Raw genomic sequence first — 21,906 nt, 5'->3', positions numbered from 1 at the left:
TCCACATTTTAAAATTCACTTGTTTGTTTATTTCATTAATGAGGGAACCAGCAGGAAGACAAAAGAGTTGGTTCCAAAAGCAAAGGAACAGAGATTTATATAGCCAGTTGGAAAATAAATGCCAAAATAAGTTTCCCAAGTTAGATATGAGATTGGTTAACATTCTACAAGACAATAAGATCATATCACCTTTGGGGTTAACATCTCTACCAGGCTATAATGGCCTAAAAACTTACCAATTTTAAAAGGTTGTAACCATCTGCACCTTTATATTTGTTAATCAAATATATTGTGACCCAAGAGTGTCAGATGAGGGTTGTAGTGGGCTGAATGCTGGCCAGCAAAAAGATAGGTCTCCAATCTAATCCTGGGAACCTGTGATAGTTCATTTCACTTATTTTTTTGGATCCTATTCCCTCCCTGCCCCAATTGTCTGGTTTAGGAGCAGGTAGTAGCTTCCACGGGCTCAGAGAATAAGGGAGAATGCTTGTGCATGGTGGCCGTTGAACCGGCCATCCGAGAGCAAGGCACTCATGCCTAAACAGGCCCCAACGTGCCCTCATTGCCCCCCTTCTTTTCACCTCAGCCACTGCTCCAGAGGCCTCACCCCTGAGGTGCTCACAGGCCTTGCTGTTTACTAGGTACCTCACTAGGGCATCCTGCAGCCATTCCACACCCCAAAACCAGAGCTTTGCTAGCGCAGACTTCTGCCACTCCAGAAACAGGGCCCAAAATCCCCTCTCAAACTCCTACAAGCTCTCCTCAGCCTTCTGGATTGGCCAGGAAACCTTGACTGAGAATATATAGTTACCTCTGGGAGGAGGGGAGAGAAATACCTTTAATCCACTCAGTCATCTGTTCCCTGACAGCATATGTTCCACATATGTTTATTGATGATTTATGCAGCACCTACTATTTGCAAGAGACACCAAGGGCACCACAGTAAATACATCAAGGAGGAAAAACATAATGTTTCAATAAGTTAACCTTCCACCTTCATTAAAGCAAAACACAGTCTAAGACTGTTGTTTGTGCTCGGAAGAGTTTATACTAATTACTTCATTATTGTGTTTCAGCCCAGAATATTCATGAGGGGTTCTTGGTTGACTCCTTCAACCACGCAAGAACCTCTGAGAGACAGCTTTTCTATATTCTGCACCTTCCTAAAATGGCCAGTGGAACACAGCCTCCCATGAGAGGCAGGACAGTACAGCGGTTATGAGTGTGCCCTGAAGAACAAGCCCTCCCAATTCCCAGCTGTGAGGCTTTGAGCAAGTCTATGAAGTGCTCTGTGCCTCAGTGTCAGGGAGTTGATGTTAATACCTATGTCACGGGTTGTTGAAAGGCAAAATGACTTATAGTACCTAAAGGACTTAGAGCAGCATCTGGCATGTAGTGAACCCTGGTATTACTACTGTGTAATAATAAAAGAAGGGGGTGGGGGTCCTCTTGAGGACCAGTGATGGTGGAGAAAGAATGAAAAACAGCTGAGCTGTATAGATGGTGAATGCTGGGTGAAAAGCAAAGTTTTGCTACAGAACAGTGGTTTTCAAAACATGACTATTTTCCAAATCACCAGAGGAGCTTTTCAAACATTTAATGTCCAGGCCCCACCCTCAGAGTTTTATTTCATTGGTCTGGGGAGGGGCCCCGGCCTGGTCAAGTAATTCTCGTAGAAGTCAGGATTGACCATTCCTGCAGGAGAGCAATCTGTGGGCCGAGGAGCTACCCCCAACCTGAAATAAAGGAGGTGGGGGGACTTCATTCTACAAGCCTCTCTCCTCCTACTTCCCAAGTCCTAGCTGCCTTATCAGTGCAACCCACCATCCTGCCGCCTGTCTGTAGGCCTCCTTGGGGCATGAATCACTTGCCTGGCCCTAGGCGAGGTACAGGGCAGGACAAAAGTTACCAGACAAAATTCTACCCACAAAGATCCCACAGTGGAGCAGGAAGATAGACAAGAAAACAAGCAATTGCATGGAGAAAAAATGGGAAACACTGAAAGTTCATGGAGAGAGTTCTGCACAAACTACAGTAGATAGTACTTACTAGGAAATCCCTGAGAGGAGGGACGCAGATATGTAAGTACGACCATGTTTCCCCAAAAATAAGACCTAGCCGGACAATCAGTTCTAATGTGTCTTTTGGAGCAAAAATTAATAGAAGACCTGGTATTATATTATTATATTACATTATATTGTATTATATTATATTATTGTATTATATTATATTATATTATATTATATTATATTAACCCGATCTTATAGTAAAATAAGACTGGGTCTTATGTTAATTTTTGCTCCAAAAGACGCATTAGAGCTGATTGTCCAGCTAGGTCTTATTTTCGGGGAAACACAGTAATTGTGGAGACTCTCCAAGATATATTGTTAAGTAGAAAAAAAAGTAAGCTACAGAACAGCATATCATGCACATGTTTCAAAAAAAATTTTGAAACACATTACAATAGTCTATATAAATATATATATGTAACCACAAAGAAAAAAGGTCTAGATGTACAACTCTTATTTTTTCTGTAATTAATTTATGAAATTAAAAATTAATAACATTTTTTAAAAAAATTCCAGTAGACTCTTTGGGGGATTTTCTGGAAATATTTGCATTTAACTAAAATGTGCTTCACATTGCCTGTTAATTGTGACAAAGCAGTTGGCATTATCAGATATGATTTTATCTAAGAGACTATTATTTAACAGAGAGCAATGTCCTGAGGAAACGGGACAGGAGACAAATGTGTGCCAATAGAGGGAAGACAAAGGAAAGAGAATTCAGCATGAGGATCTGCTTTATATCTAAGGAGTAAGACCTCGCTGCCACCTTTCACCTTCACAGCTTTCACAGATGTACCCGAGGCTGGTCCTTCCCACGAGCTGAAAGCTCAAGTATCAATTTCTATGCCTCCTCTTCTAACGGAGAGTCTCCATCCCAACTGCATATTAGAATCATATGGGGAGGCTTACTAAAATATCAATACCTGGTACCAAGATCAATTAAAGTAAGATCTTTGGGAAGTTGGGCCTGGGCATTGGTTCTAATATGACCAGGGCTGAGACCCACTGTTAGAAGAATCATTCATATGTGTGCACAAACATTTTGGCGCCATTCCGTTTGGGCGACATCATGCTTGCAGAGCACTCCAAAAATGCTGTCATTGCAGTTGCTGCTTAAACTCTAGGGGAGTCTAGAGAAAGGAAAAACATTTGTCCTTTTGTATTATGTGATTCCAATATTATAACGCCATGCATTTGGTTTATTTCAGGCGCGACTGACCAAAGAACAGCGCTGGGGAAGTGCATTACTTTCCAGAAACCACTCCTTAGAAGAGGAATTTGAAAGGGCAAAAGCAGCAGTGGAGGTAAACTTTTTGAAAAATTGGTTTTTTGTTTCATGTTGCTCAGAGTGGAATTCAAAAAATCAAAATTTGGTAGGATACACGTGAAATGGGTCTTACTCTGTAGACTTGAAATAACCATGAGTAATTGTTAGAATAAGGCCTGTTACCAGAGAACTTGATTTCCCACCAGGGTTGACTGCCAGATGTTCTGTGATGGATTATTAGGGACCGTCTGGAGTCCTGGGTCAGAAAGAACTGTGCGCCCCTCTGGATTCTTCAATGAACCTATGCTATGCCTCTGCTATGCCTTTTTGTGAGGTCAAGGTTCATGCCTGAGATGTTTATCTCTGTAGCATCTACACAATGTCTGAAACACAGAAGGTCTTGCTTCCCCAGAAATATTATACATTTTTTCTAACTTAAAAGACATGGCTAAGATAGTCCAGACAATGGTGGGCCTGTCTTGACATGAGCCACAATTTTTTACTGTTGGGAGTATCCAAAACAATGACAATGTTGATAAATCAAATGGGATACTTAATTTGAACATTAATTTCCTTATTTCACCTTCTAATGAGAAAGAAATAAAGATGAGGGGGGAGAGGAAGGCAAAAAGAGAGAAGGAAAGGAAGCCAAAAGAAATCAGTCTTTGCAGTTTTTTATTCATGTTCTTTCTGGTCGGAATGGCAAAGAGTGCATCACAGATACCACCTGTGATACTCAGCAGAGCTTTGCTAGATCATCTCAGAGAGGAGGTTGTCACCAAACCCACGTAGGAACTTGTCAGGGTCTCCATGTCTATTACTGACATGAAATCTTGAAACTTAAAAGTATTCCTGTAATATGGTTCATTTATGTGGCTGTCTCACCACTAGAATTTGGAGGAAATTATTATACTATGAGCAGTCTTTCACTAACTCCATACTTGAAGTGCAATTAAATCATAATTGCAATTTATTGAAAGTATTCTTTATATTCTAGGAAATGTTCCCAGCCATAATTTCATATCATCATCCGGAAACCGAGTAAGAGAACACTTTTATCACAGTACAATCCACCCAGATTTTTTTTTAATTCTAAACTTAAAAAAAATTAATACATATTTAGTGCTCTTGAACATTATCAACAGATATATTTGTGAGACCACAATGTCCAACTGCATGGAGCCTATACCTCAATTTATCTCAAATGCAGATTTTTTCCAGACTTAAAAGCTAATTTAAATTTATCTTTTGAACTCCTACTGTACATAGCACACTGAATTAGCACTAAAGAGAAAATTATTTAGAACCAGAGACTCTTCAGTCCATAAAGACATTAGAATTTATCTGGTCCCATTTAAAATGAGAAAGACAATGGGTTCACACTCAAAAGACTTACTTTCAAAGTAACATATCAAGACAAAAATTATCTATCTATCTATCTGATGTTTAGATATAGACATATAGATACTCACAAAATAATTTAATCTTAGTTTGGGTAGAGACCTTGAGTGTCATCTATCCAAACTGGCCACACAAAACAATCTTTTTTCTATTCAAACATACTTAACAAATTATTTATTCAAACATATCCAGTTTCTATTTGAACACTTCCAATTAGAGGCAACTCAGCTCTTTTCGAGAAAATCTACATATTTCAGTTTTGGACAGTCCTAACTATTAAAAAGCTCTTCCCTGCATTATGCTGAAATTGTCCTACCAGCAACTTCCAGTTTTGCTTCGTCTTGTCTTTGCCCTGTCTGGAACAAGGCAGTATTAGTTTAATCCCTTCTCCACATGATACCTACCTCACCCCTCAAGGACTTATCTTCTCCTGGCTTCTTCTTGTCTTTCCTGGGAATTGAGAGACCTCCATTGTTATTCCAACTTGTCACTAATGACTAAAAGACAACATACAACTGATTAACAACATAAGTCTCAGTTTCCACACCTCTAGGAAGCTCTAAGTTACTTCAAGTGGTCATTTACTCAAAAATCATTACTGGCTGTCCACAGGTACTACAGGTACTAGAGATAAAGAAATGAGCCAAACTTTGTTAGCATGGACCAGAGGACCAACTTGGACAAATCACTTGCTATTTTAGTTTCCTCATCTGTAAGAAGAGGAGATTGGATTTTGATTAAATTAAAACTCTATAAATATTAAGTACAGAATTCCTAGCAAATCAGACAATTATAAGCAAATTTGCTCAGCTGGAAGCCTAGAACCGAGAAGCTTCCCTAGGGAATGAGGGAGGATGATGCTGACCAGGAGGGATGAACAGGTGTGGAGAACAAAGCTGGTGGTAAATCAGACCTCAAAACTGCACACGTACATGGACTATTTACATCCTGACATTATTCTTATCCAGGTTATCATCTAAATTCATAGTAGAAGACATAAAAAAAATGCATCAGTCTTAGAAATATATATGCCCTTGACCCAGCCATGTCCTAGAATTTATCCTAGAGACATAATGATGAAAGTTGGCAATATTTTATCTGTAGACTTGTTTTAAGTAGGGAAAATTTGGAAAATAGCCTAAGTGTAGACTAACTTATATGTCTACAGTAAAAATGCTGTGCAACCATTAAAGTCAAGGTGTGTGACTTTACAAATTAGGTCATAAAAGGTACTGTGGCCTCTTCCTTGCTTTCTCTCTTGGATCATTTGCTCTGGGGGAAACCTAGCTTCCATGTCATGAAGACCAAGTCCTCAGGTGAGGAACCAAGTCCTTCTACCAATAGCCAGCACAGACCTGGGTTCTCATGTCAACAGCCACATGAGTAAGCCATCTTGTAAGTGGATCCCTCAGACCCAGTTGAGCCTTGAGATGACTGCAGCCCTAGCTAGCAGCTTAATTCCAACTTCATGAGAGACTCCAAGTCTGAACCACCCAGCTAAGCTGCTCCCAAATTCTTGATCCTCAGAAACTGTATGAAATGGTAAATGTTTGATTCTTAAGTTGCCATGTGTTGGGTAACTTGCTAAGCAGATAGGTAACTATGGCATTATTCTACTCCTCTCAAAATCCAGCCTGGTTCTACTCCACTACTCTCTTCCCCGTCTCCATCCTTGACACATTTCAGTACTAGAAAAATGGGAAGATTACCCTTTTAGCACAGAAACAAGGTACTCGTTCATCCTAGACTGTAATTTTCAAACTACTCCCGCTCTCATTTCTACTGATCCTAAGCTCATTTTCTCTAATCCCCAAGGGAGAATGAAAAAAGACCTCTTTGTGACAGCCCATGTTCCTTAAGGGCACATTCATCCCTTCCCCAAAGATCTGATCAGGGACTTACCTTTTCTCCTTCATAGCACTGAGACCTCTCTTCATGACAAGCCTCACTGAAAGCTCCCTCCCAACTTTCCATTTCTATGTCCTTTCTCAAAAGACACAGCCCTTAAGGTAACTACTCTTCAAGCTTCAGGCTAACTTTTCTTCCAGCAGCACTTTATGAAAAATTACAAGAAAATTGGTAATTACTGTTTAAGAGCATGGATAGTGAGAGTTTAATGCCAAGTAGTAATTCCTTGTTCTAGAAATATGGGTGACCTTCTTTGTCTCTCTTTTAAGTTCAACCAGGAGATGTCATATTCAAAAAAAATAATAGCTAAACCCAGCTCTAGTGACATATGCTTAAAAATTATTTTCATACAGAAATTTTGTTTCACGAGAAGTTAATCTCAGGGTATATACCGTAGATCTGATAGGCACCTCAGAAATATTAAATGATCGAAGAAAATTGGAGACCATTCTGGGAACTGCTTTTATTAATATGGTATTATGCAAGAAACTGATGACTTGGATGCTTTCCTACCAAGATCATCTGTCTCCACCACACCCTCGTATTTCCTTTTGCTTTCTGTGACAGTGTCACCTCTTCATAGTAGGTGGAAAAGATTAATGGATTAAACACTGCTTAAATCATTCTTACTTGGATTCAATACCCAAAACAGCGAAGATCTTCTGAAAATATTCTTTGGGAAATATTGAAGGAATCGTGAGATTAACTGCTAAAGATACAGATTTCCTAAAGCTTATAATGCCATGTTAGCAAATATGCTTCCCCTGTCAAATTGTAGATAGATCACATGTAGATTAGATGTGTTGTGAATTCATTGGGAAAGTGACAAAAGTTCCTTTGTTCTTATATTGATTTGATTTCTTTCCATTTTAAACAAACAAAATTTGATTTCAAAAGACAATATGAAGCATAGATAAGAATTATTGCAGAATCACTTGTGATAAACCCTCATAGGTTATATGGATGAAAGATAAAGAGGTGTAAGACAGTCTTAAATAAATTTATGTATATACACACATGCAAACACACTCAAGTTTTGCATCATTACTCAGGACTTACAGAGTCTATCCTGAGCCCATTTGGTTCTCAGGCTGAAGGCAGAAATCAAGAAAGATGGGGCCTCATGCTATGAGTCCGTTGAAGGAAGGGGAGAAAAAGGCAGAGATGTGGCCCAGTATCTCATGTATATATACATATACATATGTATCATATATATATATATATATATATATATATATATATATATATATATACACACACACACACTCACACACATACACACACTATAAGGAATTGGCTCACATGATTACAGAGGTTGAGAAGCCCCACAATCTGCCATCTGTAAGCTGGAGACAGGAAAGCTGGTGGGGTAGTTCCAGCCCAAATCCAAAGGTCTGAGGACAGGAGAAAACCAATGTCCCAGCTCAAAAAGGCAAGCAAAGAGAATGAATTTTGCCTTTCTCTGCCTTTTTGTTCTATTCAGACCCTCAACGGATTAGATGGTGCACACCCACATTAAAGAGTGCCATCTGCTTTACTCAGTCTAGATGCTAAGTTCATCTAGAAACACTCTCCCAGACACACACAGAAATAATGTGTAGCCAAATATCTGGGCACTCCATGACCCAGTCAAGTTGACACATAAAATTAACCATCATAGATCTTAATGACATTTCCAGAGGTCCCCAGTCTTCTCTGGTACTGTTCCGTGAGAGATGTCAGATGTCATTAGAGTTGGGGCCTCCTACCAGGGATTCATAGAGAAGGGGCTGAAATGCAGAGATACTAAGGGACTTGCCCAAGCACACACTGCTGGTTACTGTCAGGTAGAACTAGAACCCACATTTGCACATTCTCTTAGAGCTGTTGATAGAGGGAGGAACTTCTGAATGCGATATTAAGAATTACTTGAACTTGGGATTTGGTTTGGAAATGTATTTCCTTTCATCAGATTTCATCTTACATCAGATTTCTTTATTTAATATATCAATTTTAATTTATATTAAGTTTTAATTTATTTTAATTTATATTAAAATCACTTGGTATTGTTTGAAATACACATCAACCCCTAACAAGGGCAGCTACCTTTACTGGACTAAAAGGGCTGGAAGCATGGAAAGAGAGTAAATAAAAGGCAGAGCAGTATTAAAACATAGCTGGAAATTGTCAATACCACACATGAGCCCATTCAAATAATTGGAGCAGAATTTGATTTCCTGTGAAAAGCTGAACTGCGTTATGAAGTCTGAGAATAAAAAATGTACAGGGATAGACTATCTTAGTTATCTTGTATCCAAAGGGTAAAAACAGATAGATAGATAAAAAAATAACATCAAGTCAAGCCCAAAAATCAAATTATTAAGGTTATTAAACACCATTTGCTTCCTACAGCAAAAAGCTTGGGGAGTTATAGAAAAGGGATGAGCAATCAAATATTCTATTTCTGTGTCCTGCACATCTCTGAAGGGAAAATGCAAACAACTACCGGATTGACTGCTTGATCTGATTACAGAAGGAAAGTAGATAGACTACTCTATCTTTAATCCTAAATGTGAAAACAGACTTGATTTTCACCGAATAAATCGGACCAATCTGAGTGCGTTTTCCCAGCTAACTGAGGTGTGTTACTGTGATGCTAACAGGGTGTTTACTGAAGCTATTTATGTCGTCCCCAATGTAAAGAGCATCCTTGAGAAAGCCACGTGGGAAGCTAAGCACTTCCTGGTCTAAGTCATCCCTTATCACTCCTTTGGTCTCTAAAGATAGTCTTCCTTTTCAAAATGAGCTGGTTTTTGTTTTTGGGTTTTTTTTTGTTTTTTTTAATGCTGAAAGCATTTGTTCTCTATCTATGGTGAATAGACATTGAATTGTGAGCATTAGATTAAAAAGTCACCTCATCAATTAGGTTTTAGGTTTAACTGGCTGGGTGGCAATAATACAATGTGGTCTTCAAAACTGGAATTATTTCCTTTATTAGTGAAGTTTGATTTTATGGATCCACCAAATCACAGGGATTATTTGGATCAAACATAAAGTTATATCCCATTCAAAATAATAGCTCTGCATCCTTCAGCTTGCCTCGGATGGGTGAGAACACACACACCCATACACACACACATACACAGACCGCTATCAACTTAGGTAGAGGCCCTGACTTATTCAGGCCAGGATCCCGAGCATAATGGAAGTGAAGTGGCTACCTGAGTGTGATTCATGCAGCTTCTCACTCTAGCTTCCTCTGGAGTTCCTATTATGGGTGCACAGCTGTGGGTGACACTAACTCCACAAGGCAAGCCTTTCACGGTTGGGCTTTTACGTCAGGACTTACGTAGTCTCTCCTGAGCCCATTTGGTTCTCAGGCTGAATGCAGAAATCAGGAAAGATGGGCTCTCATGCTGTGTGTCCACTGAAGAAAGGGAAGAAAAAGGCAGAGATGTGACCCGTACCCCCCAGCACCATCTGTCCCTCTAGCTCCCCGGCTTTCCAAAAAGCCTACTGCTATTCTTATAGGGAAGTTTGGGAGATTGAGAGGTTAATTTTCATTGGCAGTTCTAACGCTTTTCTTACATTATCTAATATAATGATAATGTATTGATTCCATAAACATAAAATAAGTTGTTTGATTTTTTTTTTTCTTTTTCTTTTCTTAAAACATGCCCTGTGTAACAGATCAAGGTCAGGAGACTTGGACTTTCATTCTCCTCTGCCACTCACTGTCCTGACAGGCCTGGGAAACTCCCTTTTGCTTTCTGGGCCTCAGTTTCTTCATCTGTCACATGAGACCATGAGAGTAGATCCACGGTACCCTAATTTATCTGCCCATTGGAAATGCCTGGGGAGCTTCCGAAACTCCTGATGCCTGCATCCCACCTCCAGAGATGGTGGTTTCATTGGCCCTGGCTGTGGCCTGGGCCTTGGAATATTGAAAAGCCCCCCAGGGGATTCAGTGTCAGACATTTGCAAACTTCTGGATTCAATGACTTTTAAGGTTGTGCCAGTCTGTAAATGTATGATTCTTCACTTTTGCCTAAGGCCATCCCTGAGTATTAGTTCTGTTTTTAGCAATTGCTAAAAAACGAATATTCCAAAACTTTCCTAGATGGCCCATTTCAATGCCTTACAATCATTTCAATCACAGTATATTTTCTTTATATCTAATGTAAATTCCTATTGCAACAAGTTAAGCCATAGTGGGAAAAGAGAACATCTTGTCATGACTGGATTGGTTGTTGAATTCCCTGTGTGAACTTACATCACCAGTTTAGTCGTTTTTCACTCCTAACTAAATTCTCTCATTACGACATCTTCACCTAACAAGTTCCTTGTCAAGGTTCTCATACAAATGCAAGATTTCTTACTACCATATTGCCCAAAGTACATTGTCCAGTTTCTGTCAAAATCATTTCTACATCTGTGTTCTGTGACGTTCTTACGGAGAGTATAGTTTTAATTCTTTAATGTTTTTCATTGCTTTCCTTAGCCTTCTTCCCAGATTTGCTGTATCATTCATCAGTGTTTTTCTCCCTTTATTAGTATATTTATTGAAGTTAACAGATTTCAACAAAACTAATTACAAGGACATGTCACAAGGCATATTCTAGGCAGATGCTCAAGGTGAAACTAAAACAAAAATTTTTTTTTCCACACCGAAACAATATGGTTTGACACTTTACAATTGTACCAAGATTCAGAAGGATGAATGACACGAATACGAGCCCTCTTTTTAAATTTGTCTTAAATAGAGTTAGGTTTTAGCTGTTAATGCTAGCTCCAAGGCCAAATGTGTTCTTTGTATATTTATGACCATGTAATTTGAAACTTCCTGACATCTTGCTATATCCATTCACCTGCAAATGAAAGTAAAAGCAGTTACCAGTCCTGGTTCCAGAACTCTGGTTCTAGCGCACTGATGAAACCAGAGGGGGTTTCACCCCTCTCACCTGCCTAGAGGGGCTGGTGTCACCTGTGTTTTAGCAGCAGCAGGCAAGAATGCAGCAGCTTTGAAAAGTTTTGCGTCTTTGCTAAACATGAGATTGACTGGGCAGCATTGTGAGCCAGGATGATTATTCCAGTTCTCCATGATTTTTACAGCATCTTTGAAATATTTTCAAAAGAACAGGAACACTTTACGTAAAGCCACTGAACTATGCTGACTGCTAGCAAACCTTTATGCCGTGACTTGAACCATGCTGTTTGCCTTTATCTCTTCGACACCAGTGATGTCTAAATTGTTTACCTGCGATGAAATGATTACGTTTCTAAAGCCCTGTCAAAGGAGGCTTCTCTTGTATAAAATATGGATGTGATACGTCCAGAATGGAAGGCAACTTCTGCGTCAGTACAATAAGCATGAAGGGAGAGCTCTGAGATGTTGTGCCGCCTTTGTTCTGTGGGGTTTGGTTAACTAACCAGAAACTTGCTCATGGAATTGAAGGGTAATACATAACCAAGGGGCAACAATTTATAGTTGTTTCGGAAGTTGAATTGATCCTCACAAATGCATTTATTTATTTGTTTAAAAAGCATTGCACTTGTTAAGTGACTAGTATTGGCACACCCTACATTAGGTAATAGAGATTCAGAAATGAGACATAGGATCCCTGCCCTCAGCAGGCTCCAAAACTGGTAGAAGATAAAGATAATTATGAATCTTAATGCAACATAACAGGTCCTGTAATATAAGTAAGCTCCTGATCCTCTGAGTGCATATTGAAGGGGAACTCGCCCTGCTTGTCAGTCAATGAGGTTTCCCAAGGGCAGTTGGAAGAGGGCGTGGGAGCAGAAGGGGGGAGGCATTCGAAACAGAGGGAAGAAAACATGCAATTGCACGGAGACAGAGGAATGTCAGGTGCGTTTGAGGACCTGCAATATTACAGAGCCCCAGGACACAGACCTTGCTCGTCCTCTCTTCTCCACCTACATTTTCTCATTAGCCATATCTTTCAGTCCTTTGTATTTAAATACTCACTATACTTAGATGGCTCTCATTCTGATTTTTCAAGCTTGACCTTTCCCCAGAGATCCCAACTTGAATATCCAATTGCCTACTAATGGTGCCATTTGGTTCTAATATGTCTAACATCTTTAAAACTGAACTCTTGATTTCCCATCCCAAACCAGTCCCTACCCCACTTCAGCAATAGCACTATAATCTGCTTAGAACAAAACCCTGAAAGATGCCCTTTCTTTCCCTGCATCCTCATGGCCAATCCAGCAGGAGATCCTATTGGAACAATGTCTAAATTAAAGCAGTCCAACCACATCTATTATCTCCCCTGCTCGCACCTTCCTCCATACCAGCAGCACCCCTAGACCAAACCACTGCCACAGCTTCCTACCTGTCTCCCAGCTTCCAGTCCTGCTCCCCTAGAGAACTCCAAGTTCTTTTCCCAGAGGATACATCAGATCCTATTACTACCCTGCCGACAATGACAGTTAAAATCTGCCAATAGTTTCTTATCACAAATAAAATGAAATCCAAAGTTCTTACTTATAGTCCATAAAACATGATCTGGCCCTTGTTATTATTCCCTCTCGTCCTTTCTCTCCACCTCATAGGACAGCCCAGCCACACTGGTTTTCTCTGGCCCTTCATCCCATTTCTGTATTCTGTGCCTAGAATGCTCTTACCTGGGTTGTTTAGACCTCAGTTCACATGGCATCCCCTTTAAGAGGTCTTTCTTGATCATCTTTTTCCATATTTGCCCTATATAATTATTTCTTACAGTGCTAACAACTCCTTGAAATTATATTATTCATTTACTTATGTATTGTTTGTTATTATCTCCTTTCACCAGACTGGAAAGTCCATGAGACTAGGGTCTTTGTCTTGGTCACTGTACCTCCACTCTCTAGAATGGTGCACAGATATAGAATCATAAACTGTGCTCAGTGCAAATAAAGGAAAAGTACAGAAGTTAAGTGAGCTTACATTGCTTTGAGAAGTGGAATTCAAACTTTGTTGAATGTACCTAAAGAATCCTATTTATTCTGTTCAGTATAAGACTTTAACACAATAGTGCTGTTCATACACTGGTATAACTTGGTAGTCTAGCACTCATTTGGACATTTCTACTCTATTTTCTTTAGGAAAACTTGACCAAATGGCAATGTTCATGATTTTGCAAAAGCTTGACTGAAGGATGTGTCCCATTTATATTTTTAATATAATTTTGAACTAAAGAACACAAGTATTGTCACCATTTGAAAAACAAGATGCAGAATTATAGTATATTCAAAGAAAAAAAAACAGCACAAAAGCCTAGGAACAATTAAGTCTTTACTCAAAAACTGTTCATTTATGTCAATTGCTTTTTAATCTACACCTGATTTTGTAAGCAAATTTGAATAAGCTGGAAACTGAAAATTTTCCTGAATATTTATTTATTATCAAAGCTTTATGTTTCCTTACCTGAAGGCCAAAGGAAAAGGAAAATCATAGCATCACATGGTCATATATCACCTGCCAGAATGAATCCCTACCTCTTCTACCAGAAAGAGTAGATTTTCTCTTCTCAAAGAAGAAAGCCTCTTCCTTCAACAAGATTATCAAATTCTAGATTTGCTGATTAGTTTAGAGACTATGGTTTCCATAACAACCAATACCTTTAGCAGCCTGTGTTGGAAACTTCTTTCTCCTTAAAAGCCTGTCATTAGAGAGCAAGCTACATCAAAACACTGAGGGGGTGGGGAAAATAATACTTTAAAAGAGAAAATTTATATAGTATTCTCTTCCAGTGAAATGAATCAATACTTTGTTTAAATTATTTATTTTTCAAATCCCTTATTTTGAGATATCTTTATTTGTTGTTATCCCACATTACCGTATTAAGCATTTATTAGGTGTCAAGTCTGTACTAACTTTTGCACATATGCTATCTCACTTAATTCTCAAAGTAATTCTAAGTGTTAAATAGTAGTAATCCATTTGCAGATGAAGAAATTACCCAAAGGCATGCTGTAATACATTAATAGGCAGCTACAAGTCAGGTTTCAAACCCAAACCTTGCAGCTCCAAGGACAGTAATTTTCTGTACAGAATGTTGCCTTCTCCAGAGATTTTAAGTAAAATTTCCCAAGTCTAATAAACATAAGTGGAGCAGAATCTAAATATTTTAATTCCCAGTGAAACTTACACAAATTATCAGCTTCAAGAAGAGGAACAGTAAACACTTCTTTAAGAAAAGCTATAGAAAAGATCTCCTCCGTATTCTTTAATACACTTGAAGTTGGATTCAGGTGTTTTAAGGAGATATCAATATGTTGAGCCAACCCTAGTACATCTAAGTTAAATGCAATTTAAGGGAAATTTAATTTTCTGAACTCTGAATTTTATGTCTTTGAATTTAACCTGCTCTTAATTCCTTTGTCTCAATAATTATTATTAAAATAAGCAAAGAAACAAAATATAGATGGAAAAAAATCTTTATCAGTACTGGATAATAGGAATGGATGCCACTAAAGTGCCAGAAACTTTGAAGAATTTCTAAAAATATTCTAAGATTATTCTTGAAAGAAAACACTCATAATGTCTTTACTAACAATCTATGTCTAAAAACTTGATTTTTTAGCAAAACACTAGAAAGTCAAGTAGAAGTAGAAAGGAGTAAAAGATAAATAATCTCTCACCTTAAATGCAGGAGTTAAATATTATATTTGTTACTGATTCAGTAGAGAAATAAAAGGTCAAAAATGTTTTTAATTGAATGTTAACTGCTAATACAACAAAAATTAATGTACTGCTTTCAAACTAACAAAGGACAAAAAGGAAGAGAAAAAGCTTATCAATATAGCAAATGGAAGTGGAAAAGAGCCAAAGTAAGTCCTCTTATCTCAATTTTCACAATAAATATGGATGAGTTTAATTCTTCTATTAGAAAGCAAAGATACTCTCAGTTTTAAAAATAAAATACAATTAAATGTTTTGAAAAGAAATACAAACCAACAAAATTATACAAAAAACAAAATTATAAAGTTAAACAAAATTATACAGAAAAATTAATAATGAAATGTGCAAAGCTATACTAGATGCATTACTTGATAAAGTAGAATTCAAACCAAAAAAGATTAAATGGAATAATCCATTTAAGTTTATATTGATTATAAGTAAATTTTACGTTGAAGACACAATAATTATAAATCTTCATGCTTTGACTATATAACCAAAACATAGAAAATAAAAAGTTAGAAGTACAAAGGAAGTTCTGCAATATGGTAGACGAGGTACCTTACAATTCTTCTTCTATAAAAATTAATATTTAAATACAAATATTAAATATAAATATTAAATATTAAAACCATCTCTTGAAAGAGAGTAAAAGAAGCCCTCAGAGGCAAAAATAATAAGTTTGACCATAAATTCAGAGTATAAGCAAGCACTAACACTAGCAGCTGCCCTAAACTATCTGCTAATACTATTTAACTGCAGCTGTGGATGTTAAGTTAAATAGCTGAAAATTAACTAAATCTTGGGCCCAAACAAAGTGAGGAGCTAAGTCTTTAAAAAGCCAGGGACTTGAGGGCCATATGTCTATGAAGGATAAAGTTGTAGGGTGGGGGAAATGTGTATCAGCTATTTATAATAGACGAAGATGGGTTAACAGACCAGAAACTTTGAAGAATTCTAAAAAATATATAGGATTGGGCAGAGGAGTTTCCTAAGAGAATATGGAATAATAAGCAGAGTCCATGCAGGTTGGGCTGTAATTTATACAGCCTGAGTGGTCCTAAAAGTATCAAGCTAAGAATTCAATTTAAAGCAGTCCCTGTGGTAGTACCTTCAGCTGCCTGCCAAACGTGCATGCATATATACATGAACACACACACACGTGCATACATAGACACCATAAGTAAACACACACAAATATAAACACACACTAACAGATATATACATATGTATATTAAAACATGCATAAATATACACATGTATGCATAAACACTTGCACATTCTCCCTAAAATGATGCTTTTCAAACTAAGCCTTAACAAATTTCACAGATAAATTTCCAAAAATATGTAAGTTCAAAATCAGATATTTCACTAACACATAAGAAAGAAAACTATGAGTAAGAGTCAGCAGAAACAACAGACAGATTGTACCTCAAAGACTTGAGAATTATCAGATATAGAATATGAAAGAAGAATGTTTCATATATTTAAATAAATAAAAGAGGGATTGAAAGTACAGTAAAGGACAAATGCCTGTTAATAGTAACTGAGCAAACTTAGAAAAAGTAGAACTATTAGAAAAAATACGATAATGATTGGAATTAGAGTCTAAACTTTTGTGTTGTTCAGGAGGAGAATAAGTATATTTATTAACTTTGGGCTTTTGTTAAATATGCACATCAAATTTTTAAGAGTAACCACAAAAATTATAGACATAGAATATATGACTTCCAGTCTATTAAAGAATTAAGGAATTAAGAAAAAAAACCTTAATCATTCTAAACGAAGGCAGTAAAGTAGAAAAATACTTTTAAAGGTAGGACAAATAGAAAGTGCAAATAAGATGGAAAAATAAATCCAGATATATCAGTTACTGTGAAAATTATCCTATCTCTCCAATTAAATTACAAAGATTAACTGACTAGATTTAAAATAAAACTAATTCTAGACTGTTTATAAAAGACACACTTAGAACACAAGGACACAAAAAGTCTGAAAGAAAATTCATGGAAAAAATATACCAGGCAAGCTATCAACAAAAAAAAGGTAACAGAGCTATTAGTATCCAGTAAAAAAAAAAAAAAAAAAAAAAAAACTTAAGGCACAAAGCATTACAAAAGGCAAAAAGGACTTGTAACTAATATAAAGAGTTCAAGTCACAGAAAGATAAAACCATTCAAACTGTATACAACTAAAAACATACATTCAAAATATACAAAGCAAAATGGACAAAACTACAAGAAGAAATGAATAAATCTGTCATATGCATATTTTAATAGACCTCTTTAAGAAATTGATATCATGTAGAAAGAGATCAGTAAAGATACAGAAGATGTAATCTAGTGGGTACATATAAAATGCTGTGCACAACATTTGCAGAATATATATTCCTTGCGAGCACACCTTACCAAATTTGATCATGCTATACAGCAAGTCTCAATACATTTCAAAAGATTTGTTTCATGTAAATCATGACCACAATGCAAAACTCCATATATTAATCATTTAAAACACTCTTCAGAATAACTCATGGCCTCAAAAAAAATTGTAAAAAATGGAAATTAAATGATAATACTCAGCACTAGTGGAAGAAGAGACTTGTTAAATATTTCTGAAAGGCAATTTCACAATATATATCAAAAACTTAAAAATGTTTGTCCCAGCAATTCCTTAATAATCCTCAAGAAATAATCATATGCATAAAGATACATGGCCAAGGATATTTGATGCAAATTTTTACAATAGCTGTAATAGAAAGTGAAATGTATTAAGATAAATCTTTATAATGGGATACTACAGGGTCATTAAAATGATGTAATAGTTGTATATTTATTGACATGTAAATATGGCCGTAATAAAATGTTAAACAACCACATGAACAGTAAGGTTCCATTTTCAGAAGTAAACAATGAAATAATTATAATAGCTAACATTTATTGAGCATGATTATATTCCAGCTACTCTGCTAAATATTTTATAAGTATTATGAAAATTACTCCTCACAATTACCCTGTGAGGTAAGTATTTTTAACTCCTTTGTAGAAATAAGAAAATTGGAACTCAGAAAAGGAAGCACCTGGCCTAAGACTGAGAACTCATGAGTAATCATTTTTATATATAAATATAGGGGGAAAGCCTAAAATAAGATATACCAAAGTGCTCCCGGTTATTATATGTAGGTAGTAAAATTAATAGGGTTATTTTTCTTCTTGTTCATTTGGTGTTTGTTTTTTTTTCCCAATTTGTCTACAAGGAAAGAGTATTACATAACTTTTTTAAAAATTGAAGTATTTTATTTTTATAATCAACCCAGAAACAAATACTTGAATGAAATAAAAGTCCTTGTCCTCTCCTATTTTGAATGAGTTTTAGAAAGTCTCCAAAATACATTCTCAACGTCCACTTAGGTCTAGTTTGAAAGATTTGGGTGATCCCTAATTTAAATATGTTTTAATTATTCTACTCTCTGCCATCTGGACAGTTAATAAGCTGTGGGGAGTTCCCCATATGAAAACAGAGCATGTTTGTAGTTTATTGTCATTAAATACTTAGTTAAAATGTGGGACTCCAATTATCTCTGAAAACAACCTTTTAATTATTTAAATACCATGACAGCACAGCTTAGATGCAACAACTGACCTTTATATTTCTCTTGAGTCAGCAATGTTCTTCAGATTCTAAATATCCTTTAAAAAAACTAAATCATAAGCTCTGTCTCCAAGAAGGAAAAAATAGCCTCTAATGCATTTTTGTCCTCACAGAACAGGGTTATTTTTGCTCAGCTAGTTAACAGCATCCATGACTGACTGATATATTGTGTAGTATCTCTTTGGACATTTAAATCATAGAAGAAAAGTGTTTTTATAAAAATAAAAAATAAAAAACAATCAATGCCACCTGACTCAGGTATAACCCTCCACAGTTTACAGAAAATTTTGGAAATGAAAAAAGTTTATTTGATTTTTGCTGAGATTAAACTCTATGGAGTGGCGGCACCAGGCCAAGAGTCCACGTCTTCCAATTTCTGACCAAAATATTTTTCAGCATCTCAAAAAATTCCTACCAGGTGACTGTGAGTTCCTTGAGGAATCAAGGGTTTAATACATGTTGAATTTCTTTAAACTATACAACCTAATCTCTGCCTTTTTTCCATAGACAGACTTTTCAATTTGTCTACTTAAGAACCAAAATTGCCAAGAAAAATATATTCTCATATCCAGATTCTAAGAAATCATTTCAAATGAAGCATCGTTCTCTAAACATGAGCTATAAGAGGACACAGGCCATTAAACATCTACTCAATTTTTTTCTGGACTAATTTGATGATAATGGGATAGAAAAACACAGATGGGAGTTAGGAGGACCTATGTTCAAATCTCAGTTCTGCACTATGAGCCATTTTCCTTGGGAAAGTTATTTAATCGCTGCGACATCAACTTCCTCATTTATACAAATGTAAAGAATGCACATAAGCCCATTTGAGGAATCAAATGAAATAGAGTGCCAGAAAGGGCACATCTCGATAAGCTCAGAAAAGCATTCATTCACAGCAGGTATTTGGTGGGCACGCATCATGCACTAGGACTCTTGGCTATCATTTGATTTAATGGGCAGAACTTGATAGAGTGAGAGCAAAAGAAAACTTTATCTTCTACTGCCCATCAAACCCCATTTGTGAGCCAATTTTAAACTAGCCTCTGACTGAAATCATAGGTTGGTCCCTTATATTAGCTTCCAATGGCTGTTGTAAAAACAGTACCACAAAATGGGTTGCTAAAACAAAAGAAATTTATTTTCTCACTGTCTGGACGCTGGAAGTCTGAAATTAAGGTGTTGGCAAGGCCATGCTCTCTCCAAATCCTCTAGGGAAGGATCCTTCCTTGCCTATTCCAGCTTCTGGTGGCCCCAGCTGTTCCTGGGCTGTGGCAGCATCGCTGCAATCTCTCTTCCACCTTCACATGGCCGCCTTCCCTCTGTGTCTGTGTCCAAATTCCCTTCTCACAAGGACACCAGTGATACTAGGATACTAGATTAAGGGGCCACTATAAGAACCTCCTCTGAACTTGATTACATCTACAAAGACCCTATTTTTATTTTTTTAACTTATTGTTTATAACCAAAACTTTTTTTTATTTTTCGATTACAGTCAGTTAACATCAACATACAATAATATATTACTTTCGTGTACACATGGTGATTAGACACATAACTTACAAAGTGATCACCCTGATAAGTCTAGTAACCATCTTACATAGTTATTACAATATTATTGACTATATTCCCTAAACTGTAGTTTACATCCCCGTGACTGTTTTTGTAACTGGCAATTTGTATTTCTTAATCCCTTCCCGCTTTTCATCCATCCCTCTAACCACCACCACCCTGCCACTATTTTTAAATCAGATCATACTCATAGATACCAGAGGTTAGGACTTTACCATATCCTTTTGGGGAACACGATTCAACCTATAAGAGTTCCATAGCTTTCCAGTCACACTAAGATAATAAAAAATGCTCCAGACACTTTTGGTCTCAAGAACTGTGTTACTTCAATAACTAAGCTATCCAGTCCTCTATAATAATAACATGACTCCTTCCATATTCACAATTGACAGTTTCTTGCCTTTAGGCCTGATCCTCTGTAGTGGGGAAGCCCCCAGGCGAACCTTCTCTCTCCTGGCTCCACTTCTTCCCCCTCTGCTCTCTAGTCCATTTCTGAGCCCTCCAGGGTGGCACCAGAGCAGTAGAAGTATGGGAAGGGACCCAGCCTTACACACCAGGTACACTCACGGCCTGGCACAGGCACAGGTACTCTCAGGGCTCAGCGATGTTTAACATGAGAATATACTCTCACGTTCTGCTTTTGTGGGTCTTTCAGAGATTCCTGATAGGGGTAACCACGTGCAGTTCCAGTGAGGTCACCGATCCTCACCCTTCGAGGAAGTCCTCTTGGGTGGAATTCACAGTAGCTCCAGGCTGGCTTGCCCCTCAGTGGCCCAAACTTGGTCATGAGAAACACACATCCGTGGCCATTCACTTCATGCAAATGCTGTCCCTTGGCCCTTCGACATTAGCCCTTTTGTAAAGGTTATAGGCTAAATGTTGGAGGGGAAAAAAAGAGAGAAAAAAAAAGACATTCCTTTTGCAAGTCCTGCATCAGTAGTAAGGCACCAATTGCTTTATTCTGTTTTTGGAACCACAGCCAAAACAGACTGAGAATGCCATGTTAACATTCCATTGTAGTTTCTTTCATTCCTGATAGAAAAGACGCTAAGTGCAGTATCTGTGACCTTGTATTTCTAAATAGAATGAACTTGGTTTGTCTCAGAAAATTAAGTGACAAGAGACAAGCAGAAGGACTCTGTTCTGCTCTTTCCTCCAATCAAGATCATACTTTCCAAGCAACAACACTGACTGATCCTTAACGCAAGGACAGGCTGGAGCCGCCGAGCAGGCTGAGGGAACAAGGCTTGCGTGAGTGAAAAGGGCGTAAGAGAAAGACAAGATGTGAGTCTGACGCTGGTTCAATTATTAAGCAGCTAGTGACCTTGGACAAGTCACTTATGAAGGTCAACTAAGTTAATACATTTGAAAGC

General features: G+C 37.3%; 1 protein-coding gene across 16 annotated transcripts in view; it reads left to right on the top strand.

The window, feature by feature from the left end:
* PEX5L (peroxisomal biogenesis factor 5 like) overlaps positions 1-21,906 on the top strand; it is a 203,830-nt gene that overhangs the window by 150,678 nt on the left and 31,246 nt on the right. For all 16 annotated transcript variants that reach the window (XR_012494900.1, XR_012494889.1, XR_012494899.1 and 13 more), the window contains one exon: positions 3,278-3,373. Coding sequence is in view for 13 of the 16 variants with exons in the window: in XM_074328363.1 (XP_074184464.1) it covers positions 3,278-3,373 (96 nt within the window). In the remaining 3 variants the exon portion in view is untranslated. The remainder of the gene's footprint in view (positions 1-3,277; positions 3,374-21,906) is intronic.

The sequence above is a fragment of the Rhinolophus sinicus genome, linkage group LG01, assembly GCF_036562045.2.
Source record: "Rhinolophus sinicus isolate RSC01 linkage group LG01, ASM3656204v1, whole genome shotgun sequence".
Taxonomy (NCBI): Eukaryota; Metazoa; Chordata; class Mammalia; order Chiroptera; family Rhinolophidae; genus Rhinolophus; species Rhinolophus sinicus.
Note: the sequence above shows the minus strand (reverse complement) of the source record. Positions and strands in the feature narration are given on the sequence as shown.